At 40.7% G+C, this 14,569-nt stretch overlaps 1 protein-coding gene across 4 annotated transcripts in view; it reads left to right on the top strand.

Moving 5' to 3' along the window:
* The window catches only part of spegb (striated muscle enriched protein kinase b), a 75,566-nt gene that overhangs the window by 40,450 nt on the left and 20,547 nt on the right, over window positions 1–14,569 (top strand). For all 4 annotated transcript variants that reach the window (XM_072685538.1, XM_072685540.1, XM_072685541.1 and 1 more), the window contains 7 exons: window positions 321–425; window positions 2,153–2,359; window positions 4,784–4,907; window positions 5,222–5,394; window positions 5,644–5,756; window positions 8,460–8,628; window positions 10,274–10,373. In XM_072685538.1, coding sequence (XP_072541639.1) covers window positions 321–425; window positions 2,153–2,359; window positions 4,784–4,907; window positions 5,222–5,394; window positions 5,644–5,756; window positions 8,460–8,628; window positions 10,274–10,373 — 991 coding nt within the window. The remainder of the gene's footprint in view (window positions 1–320; window positions 426–2,152; window positions 2,360–4,783; window positions 4,908–5,221; window positions 5,395–5,643; window positions 5,757–8,459; window positions 8,629–10,273; window positions 10,374–14,569) is intronic.

Genomic DNA, 14,569 nt, shown 5'->3' on the forward strand with positions numbered 1-14,569 from the left:
ATAGATATTTTTTCCACATCTGGCCATATTCGTTTGCTGTGAGAAAACATACTTGAGATGAAACCATGTTTTTGGATCCTAGCTGTGTCATAGATTTTCTGTTTCTCTAATTAAAAAGCCATGTACTGCATGGCGAACGTCCTCAAGCCAACTCTTTTAATCAGACAGATGATCCTAATCTGTGCTTGATCCTCCCTTCATCCGTTCTCTCAAAATAATAAGACTGTCATTTCCTTTGAGCGAGCGAGCATATGTCTGTGTGCGTCTGTGTGTGTATGTAAGTGCGTTCCACTGAGCTTTTTTTCTCTTTTCTCACACAGACGTTCTTCCTGATCCTCCAGATGGAGCTCCAGTAATTGAGTCCATCACTGGCAAGACTATCACCCTCAGCTGGAAGAAGCCCAAAAGGCTAGACCCCTCAATTGGTATACTGTTCATTTATTTTGTTGTAGTTCTTTCATAATTATCATACAAACCAAAAAGCCTTGTTTTAAAAAGCATTCAGAAATATAGTCCTGATTAAAAGGTAGGCTCTGAAAACACTCATAACCTAAACATTATGAAACAAATTTACATTTAATGGTAGGATTACTGTGAGGATTTAAAAAATATATATTATTGCTGTTGTGCAAAAACCTGGTATCTCAAAATAGCAACTTTAGAGGAGAAGTCATTTTGGAGCATTTCTATTGATCCATTTACCACGAAAATAAAACTATGTAGAGGACTACTGCCAGAATCTAATGTCAAAAAGTAGAAATTGACAAAAATTGAGATTTTGCGTGATGGCAACAATATGTTATTATTAACAAAATAAAAAGGTAAAGGTAAAGGTGCACATATTTGTCACTGTACAGTGTACACTGCACAGGGAAATGTGTCCTCCACATTTAACCCATCTGTGGTAGTGAACACACACACACACACACTAGTGAACTAGGGGCAGTGAGTACACACACACCCAGAGCGGTGGGCAGCCACTGCCCCTTAATAATAATGTTATGGTATCATTAAAATGCTGGATGAATTTGTATATATCATTGTTCGATGATTTTTTTTAGTTAATTATTAATTCTGTATTTATTGAATTATATTCTGTATATATATTAATTGTATATTACCTTGACAAAATTACTAATGCGGCTTGTCTGGGCAGTAAGCATTTATTCGAAAACACTAATATTAGCATAAATACAAATAATATTAATGTCATAAGTAGAGATTTTATGTGAGTCAGTGTGTTAGTTTAACCAATATCAACAAATAGCAGGTTTGGTTTATCAGTGTTTCATTAGGTTAAATCAGCTTGTTGGTGAATTTTAACAAATCTGATCTGGTTGGGACCTTCAAAAATAAATCTAGATCCAAGAAGTTCAACAAATTCTTGTTACTTTTTACCAAAAAAATAAACGAAATTTGTTGGAATTTTGTTTAAAAGCTCAAACGCATGTGCATGTTTTTTCTATATTAATTCATACATAGGATCTTAATGTATAGATACATATTTGGGCACCTTTGATCAAATTGCATGTTTTGTCTCAGTAGAAGAAAACAAACTCAAACCATGCATATTTCTTGTAATGCATGATTACTGTTTATTTACATAGTTATACAGTAAGACATGTTTAATATATGATATTTGTTATATGATAAAAATAAGCAAAATTGTCATTTGACCAAGGGTGACAAAAACTTTTCAGAAGACTTGAGCTTCCCATATTTCTTTCTATAAGTTGGACATGTGTATTTGCTGAAGTATGTTGTGTAAAGTTGCTGTCTGATACCAGCAGATGACACAATGTTAAGGTAAGTGCATCTTCTACTCCCTGTAGAGTTACACACTACACAAGAAGGACTCTTGGGACTATCAGAAGAGAGAACCTGCTCTATTAATGACTCCTCAGCTACAGTTTTATGTTCTCACGCTCACATCGGCCTGAGATAGGTCAGATTTACTGCCGCGTGGTGACCCTCCCTGCTATAAACTCCTACTGTCCTTGTTTTATATCGCCACTCAGAGTTTGTAGCTTTGGCTGAAGTGTGAGCTGGAAAATGTAGAGGGAGTCAAGCCAAATTATTAAACAACATAATCAATCAAAGTCTGGAAGTGTTGTTTTAATATATAAACAGCCCTTATGGTTTATGGTTCCAGACCCCAGCACCTTGATGTATGCCGTCCAGCAGCAGGCCCTGGGCTCCATCCAGTGGACCATAATCGCTTCCAGCCTAAAGCAGACCACCTACAACGTCACCTCCCTGTCCAAGGGCATCCGTTATGCCTTCAGGATTCTGTCCATCACCAGCAAAGCCTTCAGCAAGCCATCTCCTGCCACAGACCCGGTGCAGCTCATAGACAGAGGTAGGGCTGCACACATTTATTGGCCATAGGATGAAATAGTGACTTATTTTCTTATGTTTTTGACTGAGCAGCTTCAAATAATAACAGGTAAGAAATAAAAACAGGCAAGGGTCAAAACTGGATACCAAGGTAGACAAAACATTAGATAAAAAAAACAGAAACAGTAAAAGGGTCAAAACCAGAACAAACAATCACCAAAATGGCCAAAACACTGAGAAAACACAAGGGATAATAACACTCGACAATACTTTGCAAAGTAAGTGACAAAACAGACTGGTTCTATTGGGTAAAGTAAAAGATGTACAGATGCACACAGGGAGTATTTTTGAAGACGAGGAGTGGGACACAGAACAGTGATTGGTTAAATCAATGATTGCAGGTTTTCTAGTTAAGACTGTCCTCTGAGGTCAGGTTTGAGACGAGTGACAGTGTTATCTAAAAAAAAAATAAGTATTTAAAAACATGCAAGTATGTGTCATTTTAGTCCCTACTTTGACAAATGAGACATTTTCAGAAATAATGAAGTAAGAAATAAATAAATAAATCATTCTTTGACTGTTCTGACTTTCAGAACAGCTGTTCAATATAGTGGCAAGGACTGAACTTGAGTTCTGTGTTACGTGAATTTTAAAATCCCTGTTTAATTTCTCTGAGCACATCCTAGTCGTTCAGGAACTCTGATTCTCAAGAAACCATCACTATGACATTTCTGCAGACGAAGCTACAGCAGGTATGCTTTAGGACTGCTGGGACTGCAAAAACAAGAGATAAGTGGGTTTAATTCAGTTGCTTGCAGAGACGTATAGTAAGGAAGTAAAGTACTTCACTACTGTACTCAAGTACTAAAATACTGTATCTGTATCTTCTGGAATCTATTTTTTTCTCCTACTTCCACTTTTACTTCACAACATATTTTGGATGAGTTTAATACTTTTACTCTGTTACATTGTAACGTGCTGCATCGTTACTCGCTACAATTATAAAAATGGTATAAATCATTTCAAACCCATATTATCACTGCAAGAGCACTAGATGGCTGTGTCACTGGGTTTGATGAAGCCGCCACAACATTGATCAGAACAGGCGATCGAGCCGTGAGCCAGCATACTGCCGTTCTTCCTCTCCCTCCGCTGCTGCAGTGAGGACACTAACGCTAGAGCTCTGTTACTTTATCTCCAGATGGAAGAAGAACCACCAGAAGAAACATCATCTTCACCACCTTCAAATACTCGTATGTGGCCGAATGGCCTGAGATCTTTCAGCTGTAGTTTAGTTTACAGAAAGTTCAGCTGCTCTCCTCACTGGTTTTTACATACGAAACACTAGTATGTGGCAGGTTGCTGTCAGTTCTGTTCCACTTAAGTATGGAACTTAAAAACACTTCTACTTCTGCTCAAGTTTTTTTTTTACTTTTTATTCAAGTCTGGGTCTCTACTACTCTACTTAATACATGTCTGCTTGATTGGAAAAGAAAGCACCAAAGCAAGAAAGCACTTAAATCACTGTTTAGGAAATAAAAAAACTCATCTTAAGACTTTTAAGAAAGTTGTACATAGCAAATCAACTTAATAACATCATAGTTAAAACCGGAGAAACTGTTGGTTCGAATCACGGGTCATTCTGTCTGCCATGAGCAGCCGGAGCCTAAGAGAGCACAATTGGCCTTGCTCTCGCAGGTAGGTAGATGGCTCTCTTTCTCCCCACATCCCTTCAGTATGATCACGTCTAGGCATCTGCTAGCCGATGCATCAGAGTGAGGTACCCGACGCTTTCCTCTGAGCGCATTGGTTGCCCACTGATGTTGTATCGGTGGCAGATTGAAAAGTGGCAGTGGCTGGTTGCGCATGTGTCGGAGGAGGCATGTGTCAGTCATCACCCTTCCAGTGCTAATGAGTGGGTTGGATAATTAACTACATCTAAAATTGGATTAAAAAAATCAGCAAAAAGTCCTGGCAGATAGTCCTTTATCTGTCTCTGGACAATGAGAGTCATGTTAGCACCCAAAATAAGGCAGGCGTTTCCCAGTACATGGTACAGAAATACTCAGTCAGTACTATCAGCCTTAATAGGCCAGTGTGTAGGTGCTCCGTTAGAATAAGAATCACGTTATTTCACCAAATATGTGGCACAGGAGGAATTTATAGACATAATTAATGGACTAGACGTGAACACAGACTGATGACAGGTATTCAAACTAGAGGACTAGGGGAATAAAAATAAAGGAAATCCAAATCCCCTCCTAGTATTTTGCACTACATATGAGGGAAATGCATGTACTGTTAAGACATGTGCAAAGAAGCAAAACCACAAAAAAGCCCAGTAGAGCAAATGACAATATCTGAACAGCCTTTCTGCTGAAGGTATCTGTGATAACTATACCATGTTTAGACTGAGATTTGTATTTATCTGTTTCTGTACATGTAGGCCCATATCTCCAGGAGGCTCCAGTCATCATTGACAAGCCTGACATGGTGTACGTGGTGGAGAATCAGTCGGTCAGCATCACCGTCACTCTCAACCACGTCAATGCAAATGTTACCTGGAAGAGGTGAGTGCCCATTCATTTATACAAGCAGGCCCCGAGACCCTGACTCTGCTCCTAGAGATCTGCCCCACTCAGCAGTTCAGGGAGTTGTCCACATGCAGGGCTAATGATCATCCCTGGGCTAAAGTGTTCTGCATTCAGACGTAGCACTGGCTCGTTCCTTTCCTTTTCGTCTAGCTGAAGAACACTGTGGGCTGTTTCTGGCCCTGGAGTGCGAGTGCTATGTGGTCTGCAGAACAACAGAATGCCTCCTAGCCTCTGCTGTCGTCTGCAGTGACCTGTGGCTGGGTCTAAACTGTGCTGTGCTGGTTCTGCAGGAGAGGAGTGACCCTGTCCAACAGAGTGGGGCTGTTTGAGATGAGCATGCCTGATGATGACCAGCACACGCTGAAACTGTGTAAAGTGAGGAGCAGTGATGTGGGTCCGCTTACTTTCATCACCAGTAACCCGTATGGGTCAGACTCCTGCCTCCTCACCCTGGAGATAGCAGGTAGACACAGCACCTGTCCTTTCACTACACTTTCACCCTCTTACAGCTAATGCCTTGATGAGAATGACCTCTCTCTCTCTCTCTCTCTCTCTCTCTCTCTCTCTCTCTCTCTCTCTCTCTCTCTTCTCATCCCACTCTTCTTCTTCTACCTCTCTTGCTCTCTCCCTGGCTGCCTGTTTCCTCTCTTTATTATTCCTCTCTCTATCTATGTTTCTCTCTCTTTTGCTCTTGGTTTTCCTCTCTCTGCAGCGGCCCCAACATTTGAGTCCATCATGGAGGATCTGGACGTCAACGTGGGAGAGACACCTCGTTTTGCTGTGGTTGTTGAAGGGAAGCCGATTCCAGACATCCTTTGGTACAAGGTGTGCTGCGTATGCTCGTTCTTCTTCACTGAATATGTTTGACTGTGTAGCCTGTTGATACTGTGCCTCATATATCTGTAATGTTTTAGTAAACGTAAAGTTCTAATCTAATTTCACTGCGGGTGAGGGGCATGCATGGGAACAGCTTGCCTTTTTAAAACAGTGAGAGAAGCAGGTTGTTAATTACAGTATTGCAGAAGACAGATGTTCTGTCGCTGTGTGTCTGCTGCCATTCCTCTGGGTTGCTCTGTTCTTTATATGAGAGCAGTCCCTGCAGAAGCATCTGAAGCCTCAGCTCATTTCCATTCTCCATGCGTTCCATGCAGGAGCAGCTCAACTGGCTTTGTGCACTGGAGAGACTTTGCTTTCTTAAAGATCCTGAAAAGCCTCCCCTCCCCTCTGAGCTTTTGCTATAACTAACACACACTCCACACACTCCACACACTCACATACTTTTTTCCCTCTCTCTTGTTCTGTCTTTTTTTCGGTCTCTCCCACTCCATCAGCTTTGAAAGATCAGACCCAGGCGTTCCTCCCTGCTGTGCTCTCGCTAATGCTAACACTTTCTCTCTGCCCCTTTCTCCCTCTCCCTCTCTCTCTCTCTCTCTCTCTCTCTCTCTCTCTCTCTCTCTCTCTCGCTCCCTCTCTGCCTCTCTCTCTCCCCCACTCTCTCAGCCTTTCTCTGCCTCTCTCTTACTCAGTTTCTCTTTTTGCCTCTCTCTCTCTCGCTCCCTCGCTGCCTTTCTCTCTCCCCCTACTCTCTCAGCCTTTCTCTGCCTCTCTCACTTAGTTTCTTATTTTGCCTCTCTCTCTCTCTCTCTCTCTCTCTCTCTCTCTCTCTCTCTCTCTCTCTCTCTGCCTCTCTCTTACTTAGTTTCTCTTTTTGCCTCTCTCTCTCTCTCTCTCGCTCCCTCTCTGCCTTTCTCTCTCCCCCTACTCTCTCAGCCTTTCTCTGCCTCTCTCTCTTACTTAGTTTCTCTTTTTGCCTCTCTCTCTCTCTCTCTCTCTCTCTCTCTCTCTCTCTCTCTCTCTTTCTCTTTCTCTTTCTCTCTCTCTCTCTCTCTCTCTCTCTCTTTCTCTCTCTCTCTCTCTCTCTCTCTCTCTGCTTCTTACCCCCACTGTCTCAAATCAAATCAAATTTTATTTGTCACATACATAGTCATACACAGTATAACTTGCAGTGAAATGCTTTTATGACAGTCTGCCCACATCAAGCTATACAATAAAAATCTACATTTAAACTTAACTAAACCTTAACTTAATGAAGTAAAGTGCAAAAGTGCCAAAGAAAAATAAAATAAAAATGAAGAAAATAAAAATAGAATAAGTTACATTTAAGTTAAAGAATAAAATATAAAAATATGAAAATATAGAAATATAAACAAAAAAAAAATACAGAATACAAATATACAAATATATATACAGAGATGAAATAGTGTCAGTGAAATCGAGTCTGTCAGCCTTTCTCTGCCTCACTTTCTCTTACTCATTCAGTTTCTCTTTCTGTCTTTCTCTCTCCCACTGTCTCTCAGTCTTTCTCTGCCTCGCTCTCTCTTATTCACTGTTTCTTGTTCTGACTCTCTTTCTTCTCTTCTCTCTTTCTCACTCAGTTTTTCCTTTTGCCTCTGTTATTCTCGCTCCCTCTCTGCCTCTTTCTCTGCCTCGCTCTCTGTCAATCATTCAGTTTCTCTTTCTCTCTCTCATCCACTGTCTCTTAGTCTTTCTCTGCCTCGCTCTCTCACTCAGTTTCTCTTTTGGCCTCTGTTACTCTTGCTCCCTCTCTGCCTCTTTCTCTCTCTCCCCCACTGTTTCTCAGCCTTTCTCTGCCTCGCTCTCTCTTACTAACTCAGTCTCTCTCTCTCTCTCTCTCTCTCTCTTTCTCTCTCTCTCTCTCTCTCTCTCTCTCTCTCTCTCTCTCAGCCACTGTCTTTCAGCCTTTCTCTGCCTCGCTCTCTCTTACTAACTCAGTCTCTCTCTCTCTCTCTCTCTCTTTCTCTCTCTCTCTCTCTCTCTCTCTCTCTCTCTCTCTCTCTCTCTCAGCCACTGTCTTTCAGTCTTTCCCTGCCTCACTCTCTCACTCAGTTTCTCTTTTTACCTCTGTTACTCTCTTTCTGCCTCTCTCCCTCTCCCCCACTCTCTCTCTCTCAGCGTTTCTCTGCCTCTCTCTCAGCGTTTCTCTGCCTGCCTCTCTCTCTCTCTCTCTCTCTCTCTTTCTCTCTCTCTCTCTCTCTCTCTCTCTCTCTCTCTCTCTCTCTCTCTCTCTCTCTCTCTCCCCTCCACTGTCTCTCAACCTACTTCTTTCTCTCTCTCTCTTTCCCTCTCTCTCACCGATGTACCCTCCACCCACATCGCTTCCCATGGAGAATCCCCACGCTCTCTTAAGCATGTTAATTTATGCCATTAAATATACTGTTGGATGTTCCAGAGCGTGCCCCAGGGCTACTGCCTTCTGTTTGACCATTCGCCGTCCTAATCAACCCAAGCCTATGCAACTGGAACTGTGGCAAATATGGACACTATTACTGCTTTACAGTGTACAGAGCTAACCTTAGAAAACACGCTGAGCGTTCTGTGTACAGCTTACCACCCGGGCTGTTAACTAAGAGAGACCACCCTGTAAATTCTCACAGGATATTTCAGTGTGTGATGTGTTGTTGCTCTTCAGGTTGATTTGCCCTGAACTGTCCAGTTGTTGTTTTTCAGAATGATGTCCTCCTGTCTGAGAGCAGCCATTTTACCTTTGTGTATGACGATAACGAGTGCTCTCTGGTAGTGCTCAACACGCAACCAGATGACTCTGGGGTCTACACTTGCACTGCGAAAAATCTGGCCGGATCAGTTTCCTGCAAGGCTGAGCTCACCGTCCACACCAGTATGAGTCTTGTGTTTGTTTTACACACTTCAGGCCAGACAGCACTGTTTGTTTTTCCCACTTCATCTCATTAGCTAATTATCAGCTTTAGGTGTGTTAGTTCAGGGAAACTGCAGAGCTGGGTGATGCTGGTGCATTCTAATATGTCATATTTGTGATCATGGCTCACGATGAAGACAAATTTATGATTTTAATTGGCAACACACTTACTATTCAAATCAAATCATATTTACTGTCATATTAACATCATATGCCAGTGTAAAGGTGAGAGAAAAGCATTGTCCCTCACAGTAGTAAATACACAATACACAGTATATACAGTATACAATACAAATACAGCATATATACACATTAACACACACTATACATACACTGTTACACACTGTTCCAAATATACAAGCTATTACTACATAAGCTTTGTTACTGGCAACATGGACATTATTTGCTTACTGACTGAATAACTGAAGTCTTTAGATCCATTACAGAGTAATAGATCTCCATTGTGCTAAACTTTGATTGGTCAAAGGGCCAGATTCATGAAATCCACTGCCAGATTTACTGTGACGTTAAGACCACGCAACAACTTCATACAAAAAGTATGTCCAATGGTAAATTTCCCCAGTGAGAAGCTGGATTTCATTATCTTTAATGTAATATTGCTTTATTGTGTTTGGGCACATATTTGGGAAAAATCATCAACTAAAGCTTAAGGAATATTTTAGATTGAGTATTTGCAGTTGAGAAGCACAGAAACTTGAGATTCTTTAGAAACACTAAGAAAAATAGATAATTAGAATCATCAGAAATACAGATATATTTTAATATGTGTAAATATATAATATATTTTAATATATATATATTTTATCAGATTTTTCCCTTTTTCTCTCAATTTGGTACTGCCAATTAACCCACCCTTTCATATATTCCCCTAGCACTAGCAATGCTCCCATCATTAGGGTGGTAAGAGCATAACACATGTCTCCTCCGATACATGGAAAAGCCAGCAGTTGCCTTCTTTTCCAAATACTGCTGATGTGGTATCGCAAGGCAGCCAACACACTCTGAGGAAAGCCCTGGGTCGCCAGCTCTGCCACACCAGCTAACAGACGCCTGTGTTGGCCAACATCGCTTAATGAGTGATGAGGGGAGACAGAGCGCCATCTACCCACCTAAAGAGAGCATGGCCAGTTGTGCTCTCTCAGACCGGCAGAGCGGCATGGCTCGGGGTTTGAACTTTTGTGACCTTCGGGCCAAAGTGACATGTTGATTTTTTTGGAGAGACCAGAGCACTGATCACCGTCATAGTTCCTTTGTTATGCTGCTGTACATTTAACATGCGGTATCTGGCCTTAAGACGGTTGAACCCATGTCGTTTTGTTGTAGTGTTATAGATTTGTTTGTTCCTTATTGTCTCTGACAAATCTTTCTACAGTGTTCAGCTTCAATACAAACCTTATTACAGGAGAAAAACAAGATTTTCCAACCAACAAATGAGAAAAACAGAGAGAAACGCCTCGATGAATGTAGAACTGCAATTTCAATTTCTTCTTTTATTAGATAGCGATCGTTTCGTTTTGTGTGTAGGGGTGTGTACTTACAAACACTTGTGTGTCTTTGTGTGTGTGCGTGTCTGATTCATTTACAGAAATGAAGGAGAAGGACTACTCGATGGAGGATGAGGAGACTATCCTGAGGAGAATGCGAAGGCTTACTGATTACTATGACGTTCACAAGGAGATTGGGAGGTGAGTCATCCGACCGCAGACACTCCTTGGACACACACCATTTCCTTCTAACGAGCAGTCTGGAGCCGCAGAGAGTCAACTCCATCTGCACTCACTGATGACAGCTCTGAATATCTGTTAAATCACCAAACGCCATGTAAGGCTTACCAGAACGTTAGTCTAAAAAGGGCTGAGAATGTTCCAGGAGTTCATTATTTCATTTCATTTTGACGAAGCTGAGAGCGGATATTTTTTTCAGTCTCTGCATCACCGGATTCATTTTAGAGGAGGAGGGTGATTAATGCTCATTGTATTATAGTGTTCTTGGGTCCTGTTTTAAGTGCACATCATGTAAGCATTAATATAGTTATTAGTATTCATCCAAGATTGGAATTAAAGCATGTCATTAAAAAAAGTTATTTTTAGCTTGTGCACTATATGCAATGTACTGACACATTCAGCCATTCTTCTTCTTTTTGATAAATTATGAGAGGCTAGGGATTTCATCACGGATTAATACCTTTACAGCCAGTGCACAACAGTAGGATAAAATTCAACCTGTGAACACACACATACACACACACACACACACACCCTCATTGAGGGTTGTGGGTTCGATACCCGGGCTCGGCAAGCTGCCACTGAGCAAGGCCCTTTACCCTCTCTGCTCCCCGGGCGCTGGAGTTGGCTGCCCACCGCTCTGGGTGTGTGTGTACTCACTGCCCCTAGTTCACTAGTGTGTGTGTGTTCACTACCACAGATGGGTTAAATGCGGAGGACACATTTCTGCTGTGCAGTGTACACTGTACAGTGACAGCAGTGGGGGCTCAGCGGTTAGAGCGCCGGGATATCGATAACAGGGTTGTGGGTTCGATTCCCGGGCTCGGCAAGCTGCCACTGTTGGGCCCTTGAGCGCTGGAGTTTGCTGCCCACCACTCTGGGTGTGTGTGTACTCACTGCCCCTAGTTCACTAGTGTGTGTGTGTGTGTGTTCACTACCACAGATGGGTTAAATGCGGAGGACACATTTCGCTGTGCAGTGTACACTATACAGTGACAGCAGTGGTGGCTGTGCAGTGGTGGCTCAGCGGTTAGAGCGCCGGGATATCGATAACAGTTGTGGGTTTAATTCCCGGGCTCGGCAAGCTGCCACTGTTGGGCCCTTGAGCAAGGCCCTTTACCCTCTCTGCTCCCCGGGCGCTGGAGTTGGCTGCCCACTGCTCTGGGTGTGTGTGTGTACTCACTGCCCCTAACACATGTGTGTGTGTGTTCACTACCAGATGGGTTAAATGTGGAGGACACATTTCGCTGTATACACTGTACAGTGACAAATACATGCACCTTTACCTTTACCTTAAGACAAATACGTGCACCTTTACCTTTACCTTTTTGGTTATTAAGGCAGTGACAATGCATACCTACTTCAGTCACCTTCTGCGCCTAGACAGCAACTAGGTGTAAGGTGCCTTGCTTAATAGCATGTCAACTGTGGCTGCTGGTCCTGGGGCTCAAACCAAAAACATGCCTCATGCTTTACCTCACTGCTGCCCCCTGATAAGAGAGTTTTTAAGCAAGTTGCTAAGCAGATTTGATCGGTTTTCCATGGTAAAATCACAACCTCAAGTGGTCTGTTGCTTTTTTCCAAAATCAACAGCATAAAATATGATCAAATATGAATATAATAATATTTTAACAAATATTTTATAATTAATATATTTCTATAATATCTAATATCTATCTATCTATCTATCTATCTATCTATATATTTTTTTTTAAAATATATATATATATATATATATATATATATATATATATATATATATATATATAATATGATATCTTTATACAGCAGTGTTTAGCGGTGAAACAGTCACCTTATATTTTTTTCTTACCAAATAACACACAACAATAATGCTAATTGTTAGCATCAAGCTAACAGTGTCTCTAAGTCTCTGTATGTTATAAATTCACTGCTTCTGCCTCCAAACAGCTCATAATATTACAAAGCATCATTTGAGATTCAGGCATGTGTTCACAACTCATTGCTGTTCATTTTGCCATGTTTTGCATGCAGAACTAACACTTATGACTCAATTATTCAAAGCTAATAAGACATTCAAGTACCATAGATAGGTTTGATTTTTGTTACTCAGTGTAAAAGGAGCAGAAACCAGTGATAACCTAAAAGGCCTGGAACGAGGCAAGCAATGTTATGCGGGTAGGCTGTTTCTACAGATTTTTATTAATTACATAAATTGTAATAATAATAATAATAATAATAATAATAATAATAAAATAATAATAATAATAATTTCAAAATGTTTATTATCAGCAAAATAAATCATCATATAGCAATAGAATGTGTATGTGTGTGTATATATAATGTTAACTCCAAAACCTTATTACTTTAAAAACTGGTTAAACTGAGGTTGTTAAAAAGACTTTTAGTTCATTTTGCAATTAAACATTTCATGTACTTCATTTTCAGTCATTTTGGATACATGGAATTTGTTGTAGTGCTGTTAAATTTCACAGTAAAAATATACATAATCATCTGTAATGCAGTATTCATATGGCAGAATCTCACCTTGGCAATATATAGCTATTCAATATTCGCTCATATCTCAGCTGCATTACAAGATTTGTCTGCTACTTACGCTTCATCTTTAAAGTCACATTAAATGCTTCCGTCAGCTTGATCCACTCAGTAGCATCTTGCCTGTTGGCTTCAGGGTTGGCATCTAAGCAGCATAGAAGCTGCACAATGTAACAAAACAGCTCACATTAGCAGAAAGTGAGTTATTTGTTATGGGGGAGCGAGAGGTGATTGCTCAAATGGGTCGAGAGCAGTATGGCCTGTTGTTTAGTCGTATCTCTTCATGCACTCTGTCACTCCCTCTGTGTGGGGTGCTGTAATTATAATTCTCACGGTTGACTGCAACTAGTGCACACACACACATACAGTGGATACAAGGCTGCACTCAAGGCACCGGCTGTTGCTTCAGCCAGTGCAGGATACACACACACACACACACACACACACACACACACACAGGCATACCTACCACATAAAGAGACACACAAATAAAAATACATTTATTTTTAGCTTGTTCTGATATCAGTCTCAGAGCTCAGAGTACATTTACACTTAAGGCATTAATTCCAGTCTATCGTCACATTCTTCTGATCCACAAGAAAAGTCTATCCATTTCACTGAGATCCTTCTGGACCACACTGTTTGACTGTTTGAGTTCTTACTAAATCTGGCAAGGCAGCTGGCCCACGCACGCACACACACTCTTACACTTCAAATGCTCCCTGTTCTCATATGTTCATATATATATGAACAGATACATGTGTATATACAGACTTGCTCTCTTTAACAATCAAGAGCAAACCAAACTAAATCTGTGGGGTTTAAATAAGACAGGCTCCTCCATCTTCTAATCATCTACAGCTGAAGGGCTGCACCTGATTCTAATTGTAAACATTTTAAGTTGTAATAAATGTGAGAATGTCCTGACTTGTCATGAGTATAAACATACACAATCTCTGCCTCATATCATTGTTTGTGTCCGGCTTTTGGTCGTTGTTTAAATGTCGGGATATGTTAAATATGTTAAAAAATAACAAGTTTTAGTGATAATATAGTGATTTAGTGATATATACTGCATCATTTCAGTATATATATATATATATATATATATATATATATATATATATATATATACACACTGAATATCTACATACACTGAAATGATGCAGGATAAGATTCAATGTCTTCTCAACTGACTTATTTTGCATTTACATTTAAAGTGCTTCACTGTTTACTCTGAAAATATCCTGAGTTAGTTTGTATCGGCTACAATTCAAAAGATACCTCAAGCAACATGCTGCCAAAATACAAAAGTCAGCTTTATAAGTGCAGTGCTGATGAGTACTTCTGCTCGGTAGTGATGTTCAGGTGGGCCAACGAGAACAGAGTAGCAAAGCTTTTTCCAAAGATTTATTAACAATGCAAGAACTCGCTTGTGAGCAAATGCTTGGCTGCCTTAATTACATAAAATATTCTTCTGGCAGAAACTCAGAAGCTCTTTGTCTCGTCAGTCTAATGTTCAACAGCACTGATGCTAGTTTTTGTCTACGTTGCTGATGAGCAATATCACCATAATCTTAATCTTTCAATTTGCTAAATGATATTTCTCTTCAGCTGTTGTT

Source organism: Salminus brasiliensis, chromosome 8 (assembly GCF_030463535.1).
Source record: "Salminus brasiliensis chromosome 8, fSalBra1.hap2, whole genome shotgun sequence".
In the NCBI taxonomy this organism is placed as follows: domain Eukaryota; kingdom Metazoa; phylum Chordata; class Actinopteri; order Characiformes; family Bryconidae; genus Salminus; species Salminus brasiliensis.